General features: G+C 38.1%; 1 protein-coding gene across 4 annotated transcripts in view; it reads right to left on the bottom strand.

Annotated features, from left to right (window-relative positions):
- AKAP6 (A-kinase anchoring protein 6) overlaps positions 1 to 20,987 on the bottom strand; it is a 500,428-nt gene that overhangs the window by 138,345 nt on the left and 341,096 nt on the right. For all 4 annotated transcript variants that reach the window (XM_030813201.1, XM_030813191.1, XM_030813206.1 and 1 more), the window contains one exon: positions 16,574 to 16,722. In XM_030813201.1, coding sequence (XP_030669061.1) covers positions 16,574 to 16,722 — 149 coding nt within the window. The remainder of the gene's footprint in view (positions 1 to 16,573; positions 16,723 to 20,987) is intronic.

Here is a 20,987-nt window from a genome sequence, read left to right as displayed (position 1 = left end):
ATGAGGCAGCAGCCTCAGGTATGAATCTGAATTTTTCAATTGAGTATTTTATTACTACCTGTTCTTGTCTCTGTACATTAAATGACTGCTTTCCGTGAAAATGAAAATCTACTTTTAAGAACTTATAATTTAATCTTAATAGATCTGTCAAAAAATTTAAGGTGTGCCTGGTGATGGCGTAGTGGGGGAATAGATCTAGGATTGTCTATTTTATTTCAATTACTTTATCATAATTATAAAGATCCTTGATTAGAACTATAAGCACCCAAGGGCAAGGATCAACATTGGCTAACATGTGGAGTTTATTAATAAATGTTTACTGAATGCCAATGATGGTTATAGTTGATGTAGTTAAAACCTTTAGTAAGGCTATGGTGGCCTAGAGCAGTGTTTCTGAAACTAAAATGCACATACCGTGCAACTGATCATCTTGTTATAAAGGTATTGATTCAGTAACTGTTCTAGGGTGGGGCTTGAGATTCTTCATTTCTAACAAGTGTTGGCAACACTTCTGGCCCATGGATCACACTTTTTTTTTTTTTTTTTTGAGACGGAGTCTCACTCTGTCATCCAGGCTGGAGTGCAGTGGCGCAATCTCCGCCTACTGCAAGCTCCGCCTCCCGGGTTCACGCCATCACACTTTTTTTTTTTTTTTTTTTGAGACGGAGTCTCACTCTGTCATCCAGGCTGGAGTGCAGTGGCGCAATCTCCGCCTACTGCAAGCTCCGCCTCCCGGGTTCACGCCATTCTGCCTCAGCCTCCCGCGTAGCTGGGACTACAGGGGCCTGCCACCATGCTAGGCTAATTTTTTGTATTTTTGGTGGCAACGGGGTTTCACCATGTTAGCCAGGATGGTGTCGATCTCCTGACCTTGTGATCCACCCGCTTCGGCCTCCCAAAGTGCTGGGATTACAGGCGTGAGCCACCGCGCCCGGCCCCATGTACCACACTTTGAGTAGCAAAGACCTCCAGCATATATGTGAAATCTGAACTAGTATCCCATTTCAAAATACTAAAACAAAACAAAACCCGACCACTATAAAAGAGACAAATAAAAAGTAAACCATCTGGTTTTCTTTATTGACTCTGTGACTAATAAGGAATAACTAATAAACATTCCCTTAAGTGAGAGGTATAACCATTTAGAAATACTTTCTGAATTACAGTCGCTATTTCTCTCTCCTTGCACCCTCCTATATTTTAATCATAAAGACAGAAAAGGTGGAATGCCACCCACAAAATTAGAAGAGTATATGATTCAAGGAATTATTAAAGCAAAGGGGAAAGGAAGAGAACGCTCACCCTCTCCATGTCAGAGGATTTGGAGAATAAAAAAGAATAAGGCAGGAGGAGCAGGTGCTCAGATGTGTGTTCTCCTCTCTCCTGGCCTAAGACCTAGAAACGAGGCATGTGAGACAGGTTAAGAAAAAAGCCCAAAGCATAAAGATGTCAACTTCATTTCCTGGTCAGAACTTTGCGAGGAAATTGCCTCATATATTGTCCCCACAATAACCTGGAGTGGGGATGTTGTAGACAGAGAAAGATCTTCGGTTAGAATTCTCTTTGCTCTGTTCTCTCATTCTCCCAAGAAGAGACTCCAAGGTTCTTGAGGTCAGCTGGTGAACTTGACAGAGGCATTGCCATGACAACAAAGGCACAATGATGGCCTCTCTCCAACAAAAGGAGAGCCAGGTGGGCCTCTGAATCCAGACCACACAGAGTTGGCAGGGTCAGTGAGGGCTGAGTTGAGGCTTAGTCAGCAAGAAATACCACCGGGCCCTGACCAAGCCAAGAGGTAACAACATAAGCTAGACCAGCTACAGCCCTCTGTGGGAGGAAGCCTCATAATATCCTTGACAAGACCCATTTCAATAAGCCCAGCCAGACTGTACCTAAGCACTGTGTTAAGCCAGGAGACTCCACTGCACCCCAGAATTGCAAGATCATGTAAATCCCTATATGCTCAGATGTCATCTTGGAGAAAAGGATGGAGATGAATAGAAAATCTGAAAAACAGACCATTGATCCCAAGAGAGTATTTCCTAAAGAGAAGGCTAATTTATTAGAGAGGCTATAATGTATCTAAGAGCCTGAACTCTGATCTTAAAGCAAGTATTTTTCTTGCTTTTCTAGGAAAGTGTGAGTGTAGGGTGCCTCAAAAATGATCACTCGGCAAGAGAAAAGAAGCCTGTTTCTTTTTCATACATGTGAACCACCGAAAAAGAAATTTTGATTATGACTAAGAAATTCAAGGGCAAGAGATGAATTTATTATCTTTGCATCCTCAGTGTTCAGCATAGTCCCTGGTGAATGATGATAAATGAATCTAGATAAAGAAACCAAAAACCTTCAGTGGGGCAAGAATGACTTCAGAAAAGCAGCATGTGTCAGCAGACATAATAGTATCTCATCGCCAAAGACCAATACCAATACAACCAGTGCAACATGAACAGGCTGCTTCACTCATTCTTTACGTGAGATTTTGTTTTTACTATATTAAAATGGTAAATTCACTTACTTAAAATGATTATATGTAGTAGATGTTAAATCAATGTTAATTGCCTTCCCCTTCCTTTCACCTCCTCCTCTTTTTATAGTGAAAGATAAAGGAGGTTTATGAACATGAAAATTATTAATGAATAGTTTTCAAATAAATTAAAAAATATATAAAATAATAAAATGCTCTGAAGCATGGAAATTTTTTCACTGGCTTTTTAGCATGCATTTATATCTATTGAACTGTTTCCTTCTATTATTCTCCTTATCATGGGCCTTGGAACAAAAGTCACTTAAGACTTTTTCTCAAACAGTCTATACTGGAGACCTGCAAGTAGCAAATGAACCTAATACAGATAGAGTCTAGTTTGTTTTCATCCTAGCTGAGAATATTTAGACTTAATACTTGGTTTGTTAGATACAGCAAATGCCTTGGTACCACATTTTGTTTCATTGGTACCCAATGAGCACTAATGTGCTAAATAACAAATTCTCACAAAGTCTCAAAACAGAAGACAAAAACTTTTTTCTTGAAAGTATTTGTGCCAGATTTCAGATTCTTGGCCATGTGTTAATCCACAAGTTGGAAAAGACCTGAGATTTTTCCACATTTAGTGAAATCAAACATATAACGGTGGCAAATCAAAGCCAGGCACAGTGGCTCACACCTATAATCCCAGCACTTTGGGAGGCCCAGGCAAATAGATCACCTGAGGTCAGGAGTTTGAGACTAGCCTGGACAACATGGCGAAACCCCATCTCTACTAAAAATACAAAAATTAGCCAGGCGTGGTGGCACATGCTTGTAGACCCAGCTACTGGGGAGGCTGAGGCAGGCGAATTGCTTGAACCCAGGAGGCAGAGCTTGCAATGAGCTGAGATCATGCCATTGTACTCCAGCCTGGGTGACAGAGCAAGCCTCTGTCTCAAAAAAAAAAACAGTGGCAAATCGGAAATAAATTATTGAATTTCTTTATAGGTGCTTCTGAAAGATTCTGAAATGACCACAATTTAATGTCCCCATTATTACAGGAAACTTCTTAGGTAAGGAAAGAGTTCACTTTCTTACATTTATATTACCTGCAAAGATGTGTTTTTTGAGTGATTTTATAAAAGACAATGTGCTCCAGGAAAAGTTCCAGCTACTCTACAGGAAAACAGAAAAGATCATGAACAAATGAATTTATCAAGGGTAGGGCAGAACTAGTTAACAGTTCTATATTGCCTTGGAGAATATGCCGATTCTATCAGCTGAATTCAGAACCAGGATCTTCTCTTGAATTTCTCATGACAACTGCTCTCATCTCTCTCTTTTGAAGGGAGAGAGGTGATTAAAATTGTGGCGAGTAGCTTATAATCTTATAGGAATACAAATATAAGAACTATGAGTCCCTTTTGGAGGGACTTTCCTCATAAAATTTTCTTTGTAATTGCGCTTGGGTTTTTGTCAATGCATTCACTCTCATTTGTAATCTCCTAGATGTTAAAAGGCCTGTTAGGGATACCACTTTAATACTCTATGAATATGTTACATTTTCTATGAAAGTGTTATAAACCAAATTCATATATACTCTATGAAAGCGTTATAAAGCAAACGTTTAACCAAAATGTATTCTTTTTGATAATTTTTATTTAACTTGCCATACACTTGATCTTAAATGGGTTCACAATAAAGGAGTGGGACATTCTGATGTAGGTAGCTTAATCATGTTACGGGGAGAAAAAGTCTTCTAACTTGAAGTCGGTTTTTCTTAGACAAATATAGAATTATAAATGTATTTGTTTTATAGTTTAAGCATCTAAACAGACAAGGCTATAGAGAAATAGATGTGTGAAATTTTTCTTTAGTCTTTATTTTTAAGTTTGGGTTTAAGTACTATGGGTAATTGCTCTAAGTATTTCACAACATCTTGCCCACTATTTTACTTTGCCTTATTTAAGGTTAAAAAAGATTCCAGGGCTTTTATAAGTAAAAAAATACTAACAACCTTATTTAGTATCATTTTTCTGCAGATTTGCTGGTAATATATTACTTGTGAGGCCAGTATAGTTTAAGAAATAATCTTTCCTCTAAACCCTGATGGGAGTTATATTTGACTAGCTAAGTGTTTGAATACATAAATACATTCAGCCTTTTGTATTTAAAGTGAGCATCATTAACTCAACATTTCAACTTAAACTTTGCTTAAACGATAAAGTTTCACCCAAGTGAAATCAATGGGAGGTGTGTGTGAATATATGAGATTTCAACTGGACTCACTAAGGAATTTTGATGAAAACAGACAACCAAATTAAGAAATCATCAAAATAGAGCAATTATTGGTTGAAAAAAATATATAACACTAAAAGTCCTCACAGGTTTTCTACTTAAGGCTGAGTAATTCTCTGTGTGTGTGTGTGTGTGTGTGTGTGTGTGTGTGTGTGTGTGTGTGTGTGTATGTGTATTTTGGGGCACTTAAGAATACATCTTTTGTATGCTTAATGTTAATTCACACTAGGACATCTAAAAACACCAGACTGGTTCCTGAAATACCACCTGTCTATATTGGGAGTTCTATTAAATGATCCAATTTTCCTAGCTTCTTTAGCATATTGATTCCTTCCCCAAATATTCACTAAGTGTTCGCTGTTCACATTATTTGCCTAGGAAAGTTTGCCTCTGGCTTTCAAAAAAGACACATAAAGGAGTGGTAACAAAATCTTGCAAAAATAAAGTTTAAGTATTTTACTGAAGTAAAATACTAATAATAGATCAGAATTTCCCATCATCCTCTACTCCATGTGTCATATAAGCACAGAAGGGAGATATAATATTGGTGCCTGTTATATCTCCAATCATAATATCATCAAAGAATAAAATGTAGCTTTCCAGACATGGAATCTGATATGCACAGTTGCATGTAGAATCCCTTTCCACTCTAAACATATTAAAGTGTGGTCACTAATTTACTATTTTGAATGAAAATTCATGAGCGACTTCCTCATGAGAAAAGCAGCCTGCCTTTGCCATTAATAAATAAAAAGGAATATGGAGTTCTTTCTAGCAGTAATTTCCTCAATTTTTATATATACCCACGTACATGTGAACATGTCTAAGAAAAATAAAATCAAGCCTACAAACTTGTTAATAACTGGCCCCACTTTCTCATGGACCATCTGTCCACCAACACCTATTATTGAAATAAAAAGCATAAAGCACCAAGATAATCCATTAAAAATTCTAACCAACTGGATAATCTATAACATTAGAAACATCAGTGTAGATTTCTGGGTGTATTTAGAGGATTCTGTTACACTATCAGGAAGTCAAAGGCTCGTCCAAATTTTTAGATAATATGCTGGACAAAGTTCTATCCAGGGAAACAGAAAACATTCTGAAGAATTTTTAAATCAGTAGTTGGAAGAACAGATGGAAAAATGTACTTCAAAAGACAAAGAGATGATTTTTTTTAAAAGATAAACCGTCCTATGTTATTATTTGTGTGTTAAGAGGGGAATGGATCCAAACCTAATGGCACACTGGTGTGAGTTGGGCAGTTCACCATTTCATAAAAGGATTACCCTACTCTAGGCCTCACTAGTTTTCCAAGATGTAATAGGCAATATATCAACAACCTGTAAATAATTGTCTGTTGCCCAATCCTAACAAAGGCCTGGTAGCACAATTAATATGAAAAGTTACCCTTTATTGAGGCAGACCCTACCCAGAGAGTGCTATGCTTGGACTACAAGATTTTAGTTACTTATAGAACTGTTCTTACTGAATTGTGCTTTGACATCACTTCTGCAGCCTACATCAAAAAACTGCTTTGGGGATTTGACTTCTTTTGTACAGGTGTAGTATCACAGACACACCTGTCTCTGCCTTAAAGAACTACAGGAGAAAGTCTTCTCAGGTCTCAACAGCAAAAGAAGTTGTGCGTTATCTGATACAGATTATTTTTAATCATAGGACACTATGAATTCTCAGATAGATAAAATTTCATTTTATTCTTTGGGTGTGGATAGCCCAGAGCCAAATCATAGCCCTTCTTGAGGACATACATAAGATATACATTTGTTTACTTTCTTACTTTACTTTTTCCTAAATTATTTCAGTCAAACATTTATTCTATTTTACTGTCAACATTTTTGTAAGTTGACTCAGATCCTTTGTTGAAGGAGATAGGGAAATGAATAAAGGAACACATTGTAGAGAAAAGAGCTAACCTCAGCATACTAAAATGAAATAAATTAGATTTGTTTTAGGTGCCGTCTCACTGTCCGTGTTGGCAACTTTCTCCTTTTTTCAATGGGCCCCATCAACTCCCCAAAACAGTACAAAAATTGATCATTGTTATCATGAAAGATGTGTGTGTGTGGTGTGTGTGTGCATGTGTGTATATATATATATGTATATATATATATATACACTTTTATATATATACTATATTTTATATATATATCTTCATTAGTTGACTACACTGTTAACTTTGAAGTCATACTTCTCCCAAAAGCGTGCTTCTACCTCTCTGGTTTGCCTTTTGTTGGCTCTTGGCATGGATGTCATCAAGTTAGTGAAGTCTAGGTCTACAACCAATTTAATGTTATTTCACATTAAAGGGGTGTGATATCATGACCCAAGTGAATACATTTCTACTGGTAAGATTTTTTTGTTTGTTTTATCCAGAAAGACCTATTTCAATACTTACATAGTGGTCAGAATATCATTTATCCAGGAAGTAGCCAGGCACATTTTGCTCCTTTTGACTGAAGCCTACTTGGGTTACCTCACTATTTAACAGTTCCAGAGCATAAGGGAAGGAGCAAAAAGGGCCTGAATTGAACAATGATCTTCTATTAGACTGAGGTAAGGCAAGAGTGAAGGGAAGGAAGTAGAAATGCAGGATGGAAATAAGATTTCTTTGGGTTTTCTAGTGATTTAATCTATATGTGAGACTGTTATCAACATTGGCACACATAAGAATAGCACATCATTTTATGGCTGGTGTGCACCAAAAAGAAAACACTTTATGTAGCAGTGTTCTAAAAACACCCACTGGGCAGAAATTCAAAATGGTCACAGTGTGTGTGTTTGTAAGAGAGAGAAAGAAGAAAAGAGAAAGAGAGAGAGAGAGAGAGATAGTAGGACAGAGCATGAGTATTTTGGCATGCTGCTCAACAGAAAACCAGAAAGATTACCCCAGGGCAGGAAATCCAGAGTGATTATATCCCTTCTCTTTGGTTAAAGTCATTTGACATATCTTATTGCTTAATTAATTTAGATAAACAAAGTTGGTCTTTAATCAAGTGATATTTTAAATCGTGATTCATTTGTTTTCACTTGTCAATATCACTTCTCTTTGGGGATGTTATATTTATATATACTTTCACACCCATCTAGGGGCACTTCTTTTCCTAAAAGAAAATGAACTCATCTTTCCTGCCAAACTTTTAGCCTATAATCCTATTTTAATTTAAAGTTCATTTTATTCAGTCTGTTGTGCTTGGGATTAACCTATATATACTGTTTCTATTTGGGAAGAAAATTAATACTAAACCCTTGTGTGATGGGGGGTGAACTATTCCTGTATTCTCAGACACAAGGCATAAACCTCAACTATATCTCTATCTGTAGACATTGCCCAATTTCATCCACAGCCAGAGGAAGTCAGGCATACAGCTGATGAGACTGAGGTATCTTCTGGAACTTCACCACAGGAGTGGAAGTCCCTAAAAACTCTCTTGGAATCCTTCTAATTCCAGGAAGCAGAGTCGGAAATCACCTCCATGATCTTCTACTTCAACAGCATCAAACTATTTGTAGTAAACTTCAACACAATCAGATACTCCCCCTACCTAGCTCCTGTCTTATGGCTGAAGTCCTCTCCCTCCCTCTACATATCCCTCTTCTACTTTTTTTATTTATTTTAAAATTTTTATTTTTAATTTTTGTGGGTACATAGTATGTATATATATTTATGGAGTACATGAGCTATTTTGGTACAGGAGTGCAGTAAGTAATAATCACATCATGGAAAATTGGGCATCCATCCTCTCAATATTTAGCCTTTGTGTTACAAACAATCCAATTATACTCTTTATTTTAAAATGTACAATAAAGTTGTTATTGACTATTGCCCCCCTGTTGTGCTATCAAGTACTAGGTCTTATTCATTCTTTGTGTTTTATTTTAACCCATTAACCACCTACACCTCCCTAACTCTGATGCCCTACTACCCTTCCCAGTCTCTAGTAACCATCCTTCTCTGTCTCCGTGATTTCAACTGTTCTGATTTTTAGATCCCAAAAATAAAGTGAGACCATGCAATGTTTCACTTTTTGTGCCTGGCTAATTTCACTTAACATAATGACCTCCAGTTCCATCATGCTGTTGCAAATGACAGAAGTTCATTCTTTTTTATGACTGAATAGTACCCCATCATGTATAAGCGCTACATTTTCTTTATACATTCATCTGTTGATGGACACTTAAGTTGCTTCCAAAGCTTGGCTATTGTGAACAGTGCTGCAACAAACATGAGAGTAAAGATATTTCTTCAATATACTGATTTCCTCTCTTTGGGGTATATGCCCAGCAGTGGGATTGCTGGATTTTATGGTAGCCCTATTTTTAGCTTTTTGAGGAACCTCCAAACTGTTCTCCACAGTGGTTGTATGAATTTAGATTCCCACCAAGTGGATGAGGGTTCTGTTTTCTTTACATCCTCGCCAGCATTTGTTATTGCCTGACTTGAATAAAAGCCATTTGAACTGCACAGACCTCTTCTTTTTTTTTTTTTTTTTTTTTTTTTTTGAGACAGAGTCTCGCTCTGTCACCCAGGCTGGAGTGCAGTGGCACGATCTCGGCTCACTGCAAGCTCCGCCTCCCGGGTTCAGGCCATTCTCCTGCCTCAGCCTCCCGAGTAGCTGGGACTACAGGCGCCCGCCACCATGCCTGGCTAATTTTTTATATTTTTAGTAGAGATGGGGTTTCACCATGTTGGCCAGGACGGTGTCCATCTCCTGACCTCGTGATCTGCCCGCCTTGGCCTCCCAAAGTGCTGGGATAACAGGCGTGTAATCCCACCGCACCCCGCCAGACCTCTTCTAATGGCTAAAATCTATGCATCCTTTTAAGACAGCTCAGATGTTCCCTCCTCCACTAAGCCTTCTTGACCCCTTTCAGCTAGGCTGGATTAGGTAGCCCTTCTCAGTACTCCCATAACACTCTATATCTTAAAATTTCCCCTTTCTTAATTAAGTAATTTATTTTTTGAGACCTGGTTTCACTCTGTCTCCCAGGTTGGAGTGCAGTGGCATTATCAAAGCTCACTGCAGCCTCAACCTCCTGGGCTCAAGCAATCCTCCTGCCTCAACCTCCTAGGTAGCTGGGACCATAGGTGCAAACCACCATGCCAAGCTATTTAAAAATTGTTTTGGTAGGTTTGGTCGGGGGGGGTGCCTTACTATGTTACCAAGGCTCGTCTTGAACTCCTGGGCTCAAATGATCCTCTTGCTTTGGCTTCCCAAAGTGCTGGGATTATGGGCGTGAGCCACTGTGCCCAGCCCTGCCCACTGTTTTATAAGGATGTATCTAAATGTCTCTCTCTGTCACTACACTGAATACCATGGAGATTAAGTCTTACATATCTTTTTCATTGCTAGCATCTCATACTACTGCTTGCAACACAGTAGTTGGAAAATAAATATTTCGTTAATGATTTTTCATAGTATTTATTGCATTCTAGGTATTTTAGATATTTTCCTATTATTGTATTTCCTTTCTCAAAAAAAAAACATGAAGTACACTAGGATAATGATTCTCATTTTATAGACTGAGATATTATATCTTGGTGAGGTTAAATGTTCCAATCAAGGTTCCATAGCTAAAAAGTAGCAAAGAGCTAACTTGAATTCTGTTCTTAATTTTTAATCTGGTTGCTCTCTCTCCTCTTAGGAAGTTAGACTACAGTGAATGCATGACTTATCCCTAAAAATAAACATTATTTGTGTAGTTGGAAGCAATCTGAGCAGACTCAATGCAATCTTATATCTAGGATCAGGAGCTTTTACCTATAGCTTAAAGAGAGAAAATAATAGTCAACTGTACTCCTCACTTCTGTCAGTAAAGATACTACCTGGAATTCTCAATGGTGTCGTCTTTATTTTGTAATTCTTGCATATTACAGCAGGAAATACTCTAACTGAAATAAAAATGTTCTGTTTACCTATAGTTTTAAAATAAGCATTCCTTACAGACAATGTTATGTTCACCTGGCAGGGAGGGCATAGTTTACCACAAGGTAAATGCTTGGCTCTCTCAGCCTCTGCTACCCCATAGTTACCACACTGTCCTTAATGTTGGCTGAGGAGCCCAAAAGATTTCTGAGCTCCAGTTCTGCTCCCTGGGCTTTTCTACTTGGATGCTTCAGAGACCATGGAAAGACCTCTGTCTCAAATACTCTGCTTTTCCTCCCTCTTATTCTTCCTCTGCATTCCCCTCCTCAGTGAATGCCACATCTGTCTCCTAGAGTGCACAAGTCTGAAATATGGAGGTCCATTCTCAAATAGCCCTTCCTTCAACAACCCCATCTACCTAGTGACCAAGGTTTGTCAATGCAGCTTCCTTCCTTCAGTTTCTATTGCTGTTGTCTTAGCTCAGGGACTATTTCTTATTTGAATGACTGGAATAGCCTCTTATCTGAGCACTGTCTAGCCTGGGCCTAACCAATCTATTCTCCACACAGTTAGCAGATAATTGTTGCAAACTACCAATCTAGTCATGCTGGGCATCCTTTAGTGATTCTGGCTGTTTACACACACTGCCTCCTCTATGAGAAACACCCTTGTTGTCATTTCTGACCCTGGGCCATCCTCCATGACACTTCTTCTGGAAGGTTTTCCTGATTTCCATATACCTATCACCTTTTGTGTCCCACTGCCTCTGTGTCCCCAGTGCCTAACGCAGCCTGCACTTAATAGGTGCTAAATAAATATTACATGTTAGATGACACCAAAGTCATTTGAATCCAAATATTCCTGCTTTCTTTCTCTTTGAGCCAATAACTGGGGCATCAGAATGGTTCCTTCTCCCTCACTCTCTTCATCCCATGGAACACTGAGGTTTACTGATATTTTCTGGCTTCAGTCTCCATCTAGTCTCCACGTGCTCCATTAACTGTCAACCTAAAAGTCTTTAATGCCCAAAGCGGTGCTTCTCAAACTTCAGCATTAGATCCGCCTGGGAGGGGCTGGGTGCAGTGGCTCACTCCTGTAATCTCAGCACTTTGGAAAGCTGAGGTGGGCGAATCACTTGAGGTTAGGAGTTTGAGAATAACCTGGGCAACACGACAAAACCCCATCTCTACTAAAAATACAAAAATTAGCCGGGCATGGTGGCGTGCACCTGTAATCCCAGGTACTTGAGAGACTGAGGGACAAGAATCGCTTGAACCCTGGACCCTGGAGGCGGAGGCTGCAGTGAGCCAAGATCACGCCACTGCCTGGGCGACAGAGCAAGACTTCGTCTCAAAAAAAAAAAAAAAAAAAAAAAAAAAAAAAAAAAAAAAAAGAATCACCTGGGATGCTTGTTAAACAAAGATTGCTGGTCTCCACCCCTAGACTTTCTAGTTCAATAGGTCTGAAGTGGGACCTAGAAATGACATTTCTAACAAATTCCTAGGAGACACTGCTGCTGGTGGTCCAGAGACCGTACTTTGAAAGCCACTGGAGCAACGGTTCTCAACTGGTAGTGAGCATTAGAACCTAATCACTATCATCTTCTTCTGCCTACTGAATCAAAATTGTCAGTAGGGTTGGGCAGGCTGGCTTTTTTCTGCTTAAAAGCTCCACAGGTCATCCTGATGCACTATCTTGGTTAAGAACCATGAATTCAATGATTAACTTCTGGCTCTGGACTTCATCTTCTTCCAAAGCCTTATTTTTCACACCTCCTCTAACTTCAATCCTCCTCTTCAGTCCTATGAAACAGTAAGCAGTATAATGATTCCAGACCTTTCCTCCCTTTTAGCCCCAGATCAGTTTTATTTATTCATTCATGCATCCATTCATTGGGTACCTAGCACTTGCCAGGCACTGCACCAGATGCAGGAGAGAGTGCAGTGAACATGAGAGATGCAGCCCTGCCTTCGAGAGCTCATCCTGTTTGCTCTAAGCTCCCTAGCATTCTCTATTTCCCCTTCTCTCTCACTGCACAGATCAATATCAGCTTCATGCCATACTCTCTTGCTAGACTGTAAATTCAATGAAGGCGGAGACTGTGGTATGTTTTTGTAGGTGCTCAATATGTGTTTTTCAGGTTAAATTGAAAAGCACTTCTGCTGACCTAGGCCTCTTTCAAAAACCATCTCCAGAGCCCTCTCTCTCTGCTGTCTTTCCTGACCTGCTCTAATTCTACTTGACACAGTCAGAATTGAGCTCTGCCTTCAATGAGCCCTTCCCTCTTCCCTACACAGATTTCTAACTTGACACTTAAAATCCTTTATTCCACGCTGTTTACAGAGATCTGGTTCCTCCTACCAAACAGTGAGCTTCTGAAATGTAGGAACCATTTCATTTCCACCATTTTAATCTCTGCACTTCATAGAGCCTGACATATAGAAGGTACTTTAAAATGTTTGTCAAATTCAGCCTGGGCAACATGGTGAAACCTTGTCTCCACTAAAAGTACAAAAAATTAGCTGGGCATGGTGCCCCACCCCAGTAGTCTCAGTGACTCAGGAGGCTGAGGTGGGAGAATCACCTGAGCCAAGAAGTTGTGGCTGCAGTGAGCCAAGATCATGCCACTGCACTCCAGCCTGGGCAATGGGAATGAGACCCTATCTCAAAAAACAACAAAAAAAAAGTTTGTCAATTAATGAATGAGTTAATTTTGTTTTGATTTAAACCTGCTCTGCAATGTTTTGCCCAAACTTCCATGTGGTTTTAATGAACTCTACTTAAGACTTCCATTTCTCCATAGTAGGAAGATACCTTAGCTCAAATTTCATACAGTATGGAATATGCACAACACCAGATTTGGGGGAAAAGCTTATTAACAGTCCAGACAAATCCTTACAGAGAGGGCAAAGAGTGACTTTATAGATTATCTTCTGCATTCTTGACCCAGAGTGCTGAGTCGAGGTCTTAGCTCCACTTTAAACTTTCTATCCTTGCCTCTCAGTTCTCTCCTTCATATAGACTGAAGAAAAGACATGGTTTTTAATCTACACTCAGTTCTGACATCAAGAATGATACTACTTAGCAAATTAAACTGAATCTTTGAAATTCATTAGAAAAATAAAATCAGATAACCTCTCAATAGGAAAAGGTATCTGAAAAAAGAGACGGTTACACTTGACAAAACATGCATAAATTAAGTGTTCTTGATAAACTATGCTCAGAGCATCATGCCATGCACATAGTAGGCCCTCAATGAATACTTATTGGATTAAAAAAAGGCAACTAATAAGTGCTTTCACCTAAATTGAAAAGCACTGACTTTCGCTACTGTTGATAATCACCAGAGACTCACATATCGCAGGTCCCTCCAGGAGCCATGGTTCCACTTTGGAATGCTGGAGCCAGTGCCAAGTGTTCCCCACAGGTGAACAAACTCTGTTACTAGAACTCATACAGCCTCACATATGTTCAGGGAAATCTTCCTACCACATATATTCATAACTGCTAACCACACAATTCATGGTTGTATAATATATAAGCTGTGATATATCACCTTGTTACATAACTTTTTGTCAGGCTAAAGAGGTTATATATTCATTTCTAAAAGTTATTTTGGTTCCATAAAACTCTCAGAAACTTAAGATCACCATTCAGTGTAGCAGCTCAGTCTTCCCTGGAGTAGTCTTATTCATTTTTCAACTACATTAGTACATATAATCTTTTTAGCATGCTTGTAGGCATGAGAACGAAATAAAATGATATGAATTGCATCACCAACTTAATTTTCTCTTTAGGGTATTGGATATCTGCATGTGGAATGAAGATCCTTGAAAGCCCGCACCATTCCCACAATTACTTATTGGAAACAATGTTCATTCTATGTAACAAAAAGAATGATTAATGAAGTTTATGTATCATTGGAGCAGATAATTTTACAAAGCTAGTTTCTTAAGGCTTTAGAATTAAGGATTTTACTGTGGGAACAGAGAGTTTTAAGGGCAGGACACCCCAGATAACCTCACCCACATGCATTTCTCAAACAATGCTTTTCTGTATGTAAACAGAAAATAGAAAGGAGTATATGGTTTTTGTCCTTAGTATTAAATAGCTGGCTTTCTTTCAGTGCACTCTTAAATTTCTGCACAATGCACAGCCTTCAGTACCCCAAGGAGCATAAACAAAGGATATCAGGCAAGTTCACCTACTCCCACTTCACAGAACAATGCTTGTTGTTAACTAAGCAATTCCCAGGGCAGATTTATGATTTGTGGAGCCCAGAGTGAGTGCTCAGGTTGGAGCGCTGGAATCTGGGGTCAGAAGCACGTGGTACTGCTCAAACCCCAGGGCTTTTACAAAACATGAAAATGTGACCTAAAGTTTGTGCTTGCATGTACACCAGAGGCTATTTAGGCATTTAGAGAAATTAAAGCACATTAAGGCCTCAAAGCAGTTTATTGTTCATGCTTCAAGATTTAACCTTTTCTTTCTTATTTGCTGCTATGTTTTTCCTCTGGTGAATAAATGATTACTGAATCAAGTAAGATGAATTGACTACATATATAATATGTCTCATGTATTAAAATATACTGATAGAGCAACAAGTTATAGAAATAGGTAAATGTGAAAACTTGAAAACTCCCTTTTCATTTCCTAAACAGAATTATGACTCTCAATGACTAAGAATACAGGAGTTATTTCCTAAATTCTTAGACACTGGGTTTTTATAATAAGAAAGAATTTTTCATCAGTGTACTTAATTTATCCCAAAACTTTATATGAAGATTGTAGTTCCAGTCAGAACTATAAGCACTTAAAAAAAAATAAATGCAAACAAGTGCATGAAAAGGCTTCTTTCCTCTTGTCACTTTAAGAAATATTTTGGCTAGAGTTACATCCCATAGGTTTATATAATGTTATTAACATGTAATGTAACTTTGGGGAATAGTTTCTCCTTTGTGTTGTCTGGTACAAGTCTAAAAGTAAAATAGGTTACTGTTTCCATTTTTATGAGCATAACTATTATCAAATTATTAATACTATGAAATAATTCAATTTCATCACTAACCTTTTACTCTCTAAAATCACCTATTAAATACTACAATTGGGCTGGAAAAAAGAAAAAATATATATATACTTTTAAAAAACATACACATATACATATATATACATACATATTTAGCTTTGCAAAATTATCTGCTCAATGATATAAATACACATATATTTAGACAATGTTCACATAATTTTAAAAATCATTTGGAATTATCTAAATATGTGACTTGACTGTTCAACAGTATGAATAGTTAGTATAATATAAATACAGCCATATGTCTCAGGCTGAATGAAATTGTTGATGGGTCACTGAAGGTGTTGGGTCCTTTCACATACCATAGATAATTCAAGAGCTAGTCTATTCCAATTGATTTCATGTGAAGCTAAGTGGCTAGCCCATGGTCTCTAAACAATTATTAAATTTCTACATTATTCAGGAAAATTATGTTCTTCTAAGTTTCCAATGTGGTTCTGGTGTTTAAAAGTCCTTAAATAGGCTTTAAAATAAATTGTGAAATCTAAAAAAGAGCAAATACATGGAAAAAATTTATAAAGAAGACAGATCAATACTAAAGGCACATTGTAGCAGTAGTAGTAGTAGTAGTCACAAAAACACTTATAAAATCACAACACTGTATTTTAAAAATTAATAATGAGTCAGAAAGTTCTGGGTTAGATGGCAGATGCTGATGAAATCCACAGTCTTCAATTCTGGCACAAACGGAAAAGAACGTAAATGCCTAGTCTACTGAGCTTCTCCTTGTCTGTTAGCTAAAGAGGAAATACCTTCCTAACACCTACCAGTGGAAAATCATTGAAAAAATAGATTAGTGAGAATAAAACAACAAAAAGAATAGTTCCCTACCCATTGCTTCCCACTGAATGAACTTTTGACATATCAGCAAACTCTTCCTTTCGCTTGCTGCTGCTGGTATATTGCTCGCTGTACAGCTTGAGGGACATCTGCTCAACAGCATCACTTTGTGCTTCCAGGTAGCATAGTTGAACCTCAGCCTGGAAAGAGAAACAAAGAGAAATTGCTGTTTTAATCCAGAAGGAATGCATTTCAAGTGAGGTGTAACAATTCAAAGAATGGGAATTCTTCACATCATTATACTGCTCCTTTTCGAGTTGGATTTAATGGGATCAGTTGGGCATATTACAGAATTATATTTTAGACCTGAATCTTATAAGTTCCTCCTTAAAATATGACCTGAATAAATGAACCCTCAGAAGGCTCTGTAAATATCACAAAATATCCCTGAGATCATAATACTGCATGATAAGACTTTATGTAAAAATTCTGTGAAATTCCTTAATAATATTCTTCCTTATGTTGTCACATGTGTAGCACTTATTTTTTAAAAATCCCCCTCCAACCCACACATTTGCATGGACACATATTCTAAATACTTTTCTACTATTTTCCCTATGGAGAATAAAAAAGCCTAGTGTTAATTCCAGTACCTCTTCAATAATCACAATAGACTTTATTACATTTTTTGTTTGTCTGTGTTACTGTCTTAATGATTTTAAAGTAATGCAAATAGTGATTTTGTTTACATGCAGGTTTGAATTGTTAAATCTTTCATACTTAGGGCTTACTGTAGTAAAGGGGAGGTGGTAAGTTCACCATGCTGTTTTCTATCAAACCAAGGCCAAAAGAATGCTGGATAATATTTGGCATGAAACTGTATTGAATAGATGCTTTATTTATTGCAGCTGTTGTGATTCCTGTGGCTTTCAGGTTCCCTAGAACACCAGATGAGACTGAGAATGATATCTTCTCAGGGACATGCTTGGCCGTAGTAAAGGGAAAGGAGCAAAGCTGAGTTCATGTACATTGTAGACCAAAGGACTCTTCTTTTAGTGTGCTTCACTAAATCCAAGCATGTCCATTAACATTTCTGATAAACCTTGAAATCTCTACTTTACAATTTTATTATATATTCTAGGAAGAACATTTCTGGGTCAGCTGTTGAGTAGTTGCCAGAATTCTATAACACGTAAGAAGAAAAGTTAGGTCAGATGTGACCTTCTACTCTTAGTATCCACAGCTGACCAAGGCCTTTCGCCTGATCTCTAGTTTTACAGCCTCGACTATGGAGAAAAAGTGAATATTATAAAGTGGCAGCTGCTTAAATTCCAAATTAGGACTCTATAAAGGAAATGGGTAGCCTATGAAAAATGAGGTCTTGCAGGCCGGGTGTGGTGACGCATGCGTGCAATCCCAGCACTTTGGGAGGCTGAGGTGGGTGGATCACTTGAGGTCAGGAGTTCAAGGCCAGCCTGGCCAACATGGCGAAACCCCATCTCTACTAAAAATACAAAAATTACCCGGGCGCATGCCTGTAGTCCCAGCTACTTGGGAGGCTGAGGCAGGAGAATCACTTGTACCTGGGAGACGGAAGTTGCAGTGAGCCAAGATTGTATGACTGCACTTCAGCCTGGGCAACAAAGTGAGACACTTTCTCAATTTAAAAAAAAGAAAAGAAAAAAAGAAAAATGAGGTCTCAAACCATTCTAGAATTCCTATGTTGTTGCTTTTTGTAAGTACTTAATTATGAATGCTCTGGTTTGCTGAGAAAGAACTTAAAGAAACACTGTTAAAATAACTATAGTTATGGCCGGGCGCAGTGGCTCACGCTTGTAATCCCAGCACTTTGGGAGGCCGAGGCGGGCGGATCACGAGGTCAGGAGATCGAGACCACGGTGAAACCCCGTCTCTACTAAAAATACAAAAAAATTAGCCGGGCGTGCTGGTGGGCGCCTGTAGTCCCAGCTACTCGGAGAGGCTGAGGCAGGAGAATGGCATGAACCCGGGAGGCGGAGCTTGCAGTGAGCTGAGATTGCGCCACTGCACTCCAGCCTGGGCGACAGAGCGAGAATCCGTCTCAAAAAAAAAAAAAAAAAAAAAAAAAAAGCTATAGTTATATAATTGAAGTTTCAGAAATCAGATCAAAACTGCAATCTATTTGTTGGTTCGTGTGAACTGTTCTTGCCCAAACTAATTGACTTGAATAAGAAGACACTCAATTGGATTAAGAATTATGTCAAACACTATAAACAAAGGATAATGTTATATGGAGTACATTCAGTTGGGAGTAGGGGGTATGGCTGGTGGCAAGGCACAAAGAAAATGCTAGATCTAGTGATGTTAGTATCTTTATTGATGATGTGGAAGAGGAGGTATGCAGAATGTTAACAGCACATATAGAAGACTGCCAACTAAGAGGTTTGCAAACATCATGCAACCTGAAAGAATAATAACTACTGATGTAATAATATTTTATTTTTAAAAGGATAAAACTAAATGTAAAGAGTCAACAATCAGAAACACAACAGAAAAAATCTTTTAAAAGAACATACAAATTTTTATGAGAAAATTGAGATTACAGAGATATTGAGCAATAGTCAAAGAACTTAAGAACAATACTCCTCTCAAATGTCACCCCTTTACTTCCACTGCAAAGCCACAAAGTTTAACGAGTATGACACCCACACTAAGTATTCCACTGACCCAATTAGAATAATGCATTTGTGCCATTAGGTACCAAGGGACGTGTTTGATATCTAAAGGTTCCTGTTAGTTTTTAGCCATCCTAAGTCACAAGCTGGACCATGATTCATTGTGGATAATGACCTCACAAATGTGTGCCACTGGTCACAAAAACAATCCTAACGAGAGAAGTCAACTACATCTAGACTCAACACCATTACAGAAAAATAATCTGCATTCATTTCAGTGATTCTCAGCCACTTCTGTGTACAAAGAGATAAACTTCACATATGACAGGGATATGTGAAAAGAAATTCAGAGAACAAAGCTGAGAGTAACTCGAAAAATAATTAGTCACCTTAAAAAATGATTGAAATGTCATAATCTATGACTTTTACTGCATAATATCTCACAAGCATTTGACAAAGGAAACTTCCCGGCACTAACAAGGAGATGAATTAGGTGGCCCAGGTCTTTCTTATCCACCTCTATTTCTATTTCTGTTTTCAGTGATTCATTCCCAAATGAGATGATAAAAATAGAACCAAAGTAGTTCCTCCTGCTAAGGTTGAATGGCTTTGCCAGTCTAAATCTCTCTGCAGACTATCTTAACTTTTTCTCATACTATATTTTAGTCCAAAGATAAATTTTTAAGAGAAAGAGTTGAAGAAAATTTAGTTCTTTAAAAACAGTAACAATCTCAGGTTAAAAAAAATTATTAGCATCTATAACAATGGATACTTTCAAAAGTGACTATATTTTACAAATGGAAACTTAGCATGATTAAATAATATTTAAGATGCACAATCAAAATACTTTGGCAACTTACTCATTAAATAGGGGGCTAGGGAAGAAGACTTGGTGATGGAATCCCCTCTTCCCTTCTAGGTCACTAAAAGACCCATGATGCCATCAATAGGAGTAGGAATATAGGAACAGCAATTCAAGTGGATGGGAGAAATCGGCTGGATTTATTTGAGTCTATTAATTTAAGGTACTGGTGGAATTCTCAGAATGAGATATTCAGCAAGCAGGTGGAAATATTAGTATTGAAATACAAACCTACAGGCAACGGTTGCCATTAGGAGATGGAGTGTGAATGCCATGGGAGAGAGCTGACAATGAGAAGAGAAAAAAGATCAGTTTTCACTTACTGTAGTCTAGGCCTTCATTACCACTGGCTCACCCAATGTAATGGATTATCAGTCATTCTCCCTCCCAAAATTCACTTTATTTACTGTTCAATGATCTTTTTGAATCACAGTTGAGATCACTGGTGTGTTGTTGTTTGTGGGCTCGATTCTGCAAATATCTTCTAACATGTATCTCCCTTCGCTCATTCCTAGACCTCTAATCTCTTCTCCTATAGTGGCCAAAGTAGTCTTTATAAAACATGAGCTGGTTTTAGGCTGCATTCAGACCTAAAAAAACAAAATTCTCCCCATGGCCTAGGATATTTGGTTCCTGCTGACCTTAGGCCACGTTTCCTACCAGTCTCCCTCTTGGTCACCATGCCCCTGTCATCCTTGCCTTATTTCAACACTTTAAACATTCTAGTTCTTTAAACAGCCCTTTCTTGCCTCAGGACCTTTGCACATGTTGTTCCCTTTCACTGGAACACTGTCTTGCTAATGTCTTCTCATCTTTCCAGCTCTCAGCTGACATTCTACTTCTCAGAGAGGCCTTGCCTAACTTATCAAAAGTAGATCCACTCTATTTTTCCTCTATTTCAGATCCAGATTAATTTCCTTCATAACACATATCAAAATTTAAAATTCTT

This window comes from Nomascus leucogenys, chromosome 1a, assembly GCF_006542625.1.
Source record: "Nomascus leucogenys isolate Asia chromosome 1a, Asia_NLE_v1, whole genome shotgun sequence".
Lineage (NCBI taxonomy): Eukaryota > Metazoa > Chordata > Mammalia > Primates > Hylobatidae > Nomascus > Nomascus leucogenys.
This window is presented reverse-complemented; position numbering and strand designations above follow the sequence as displayed.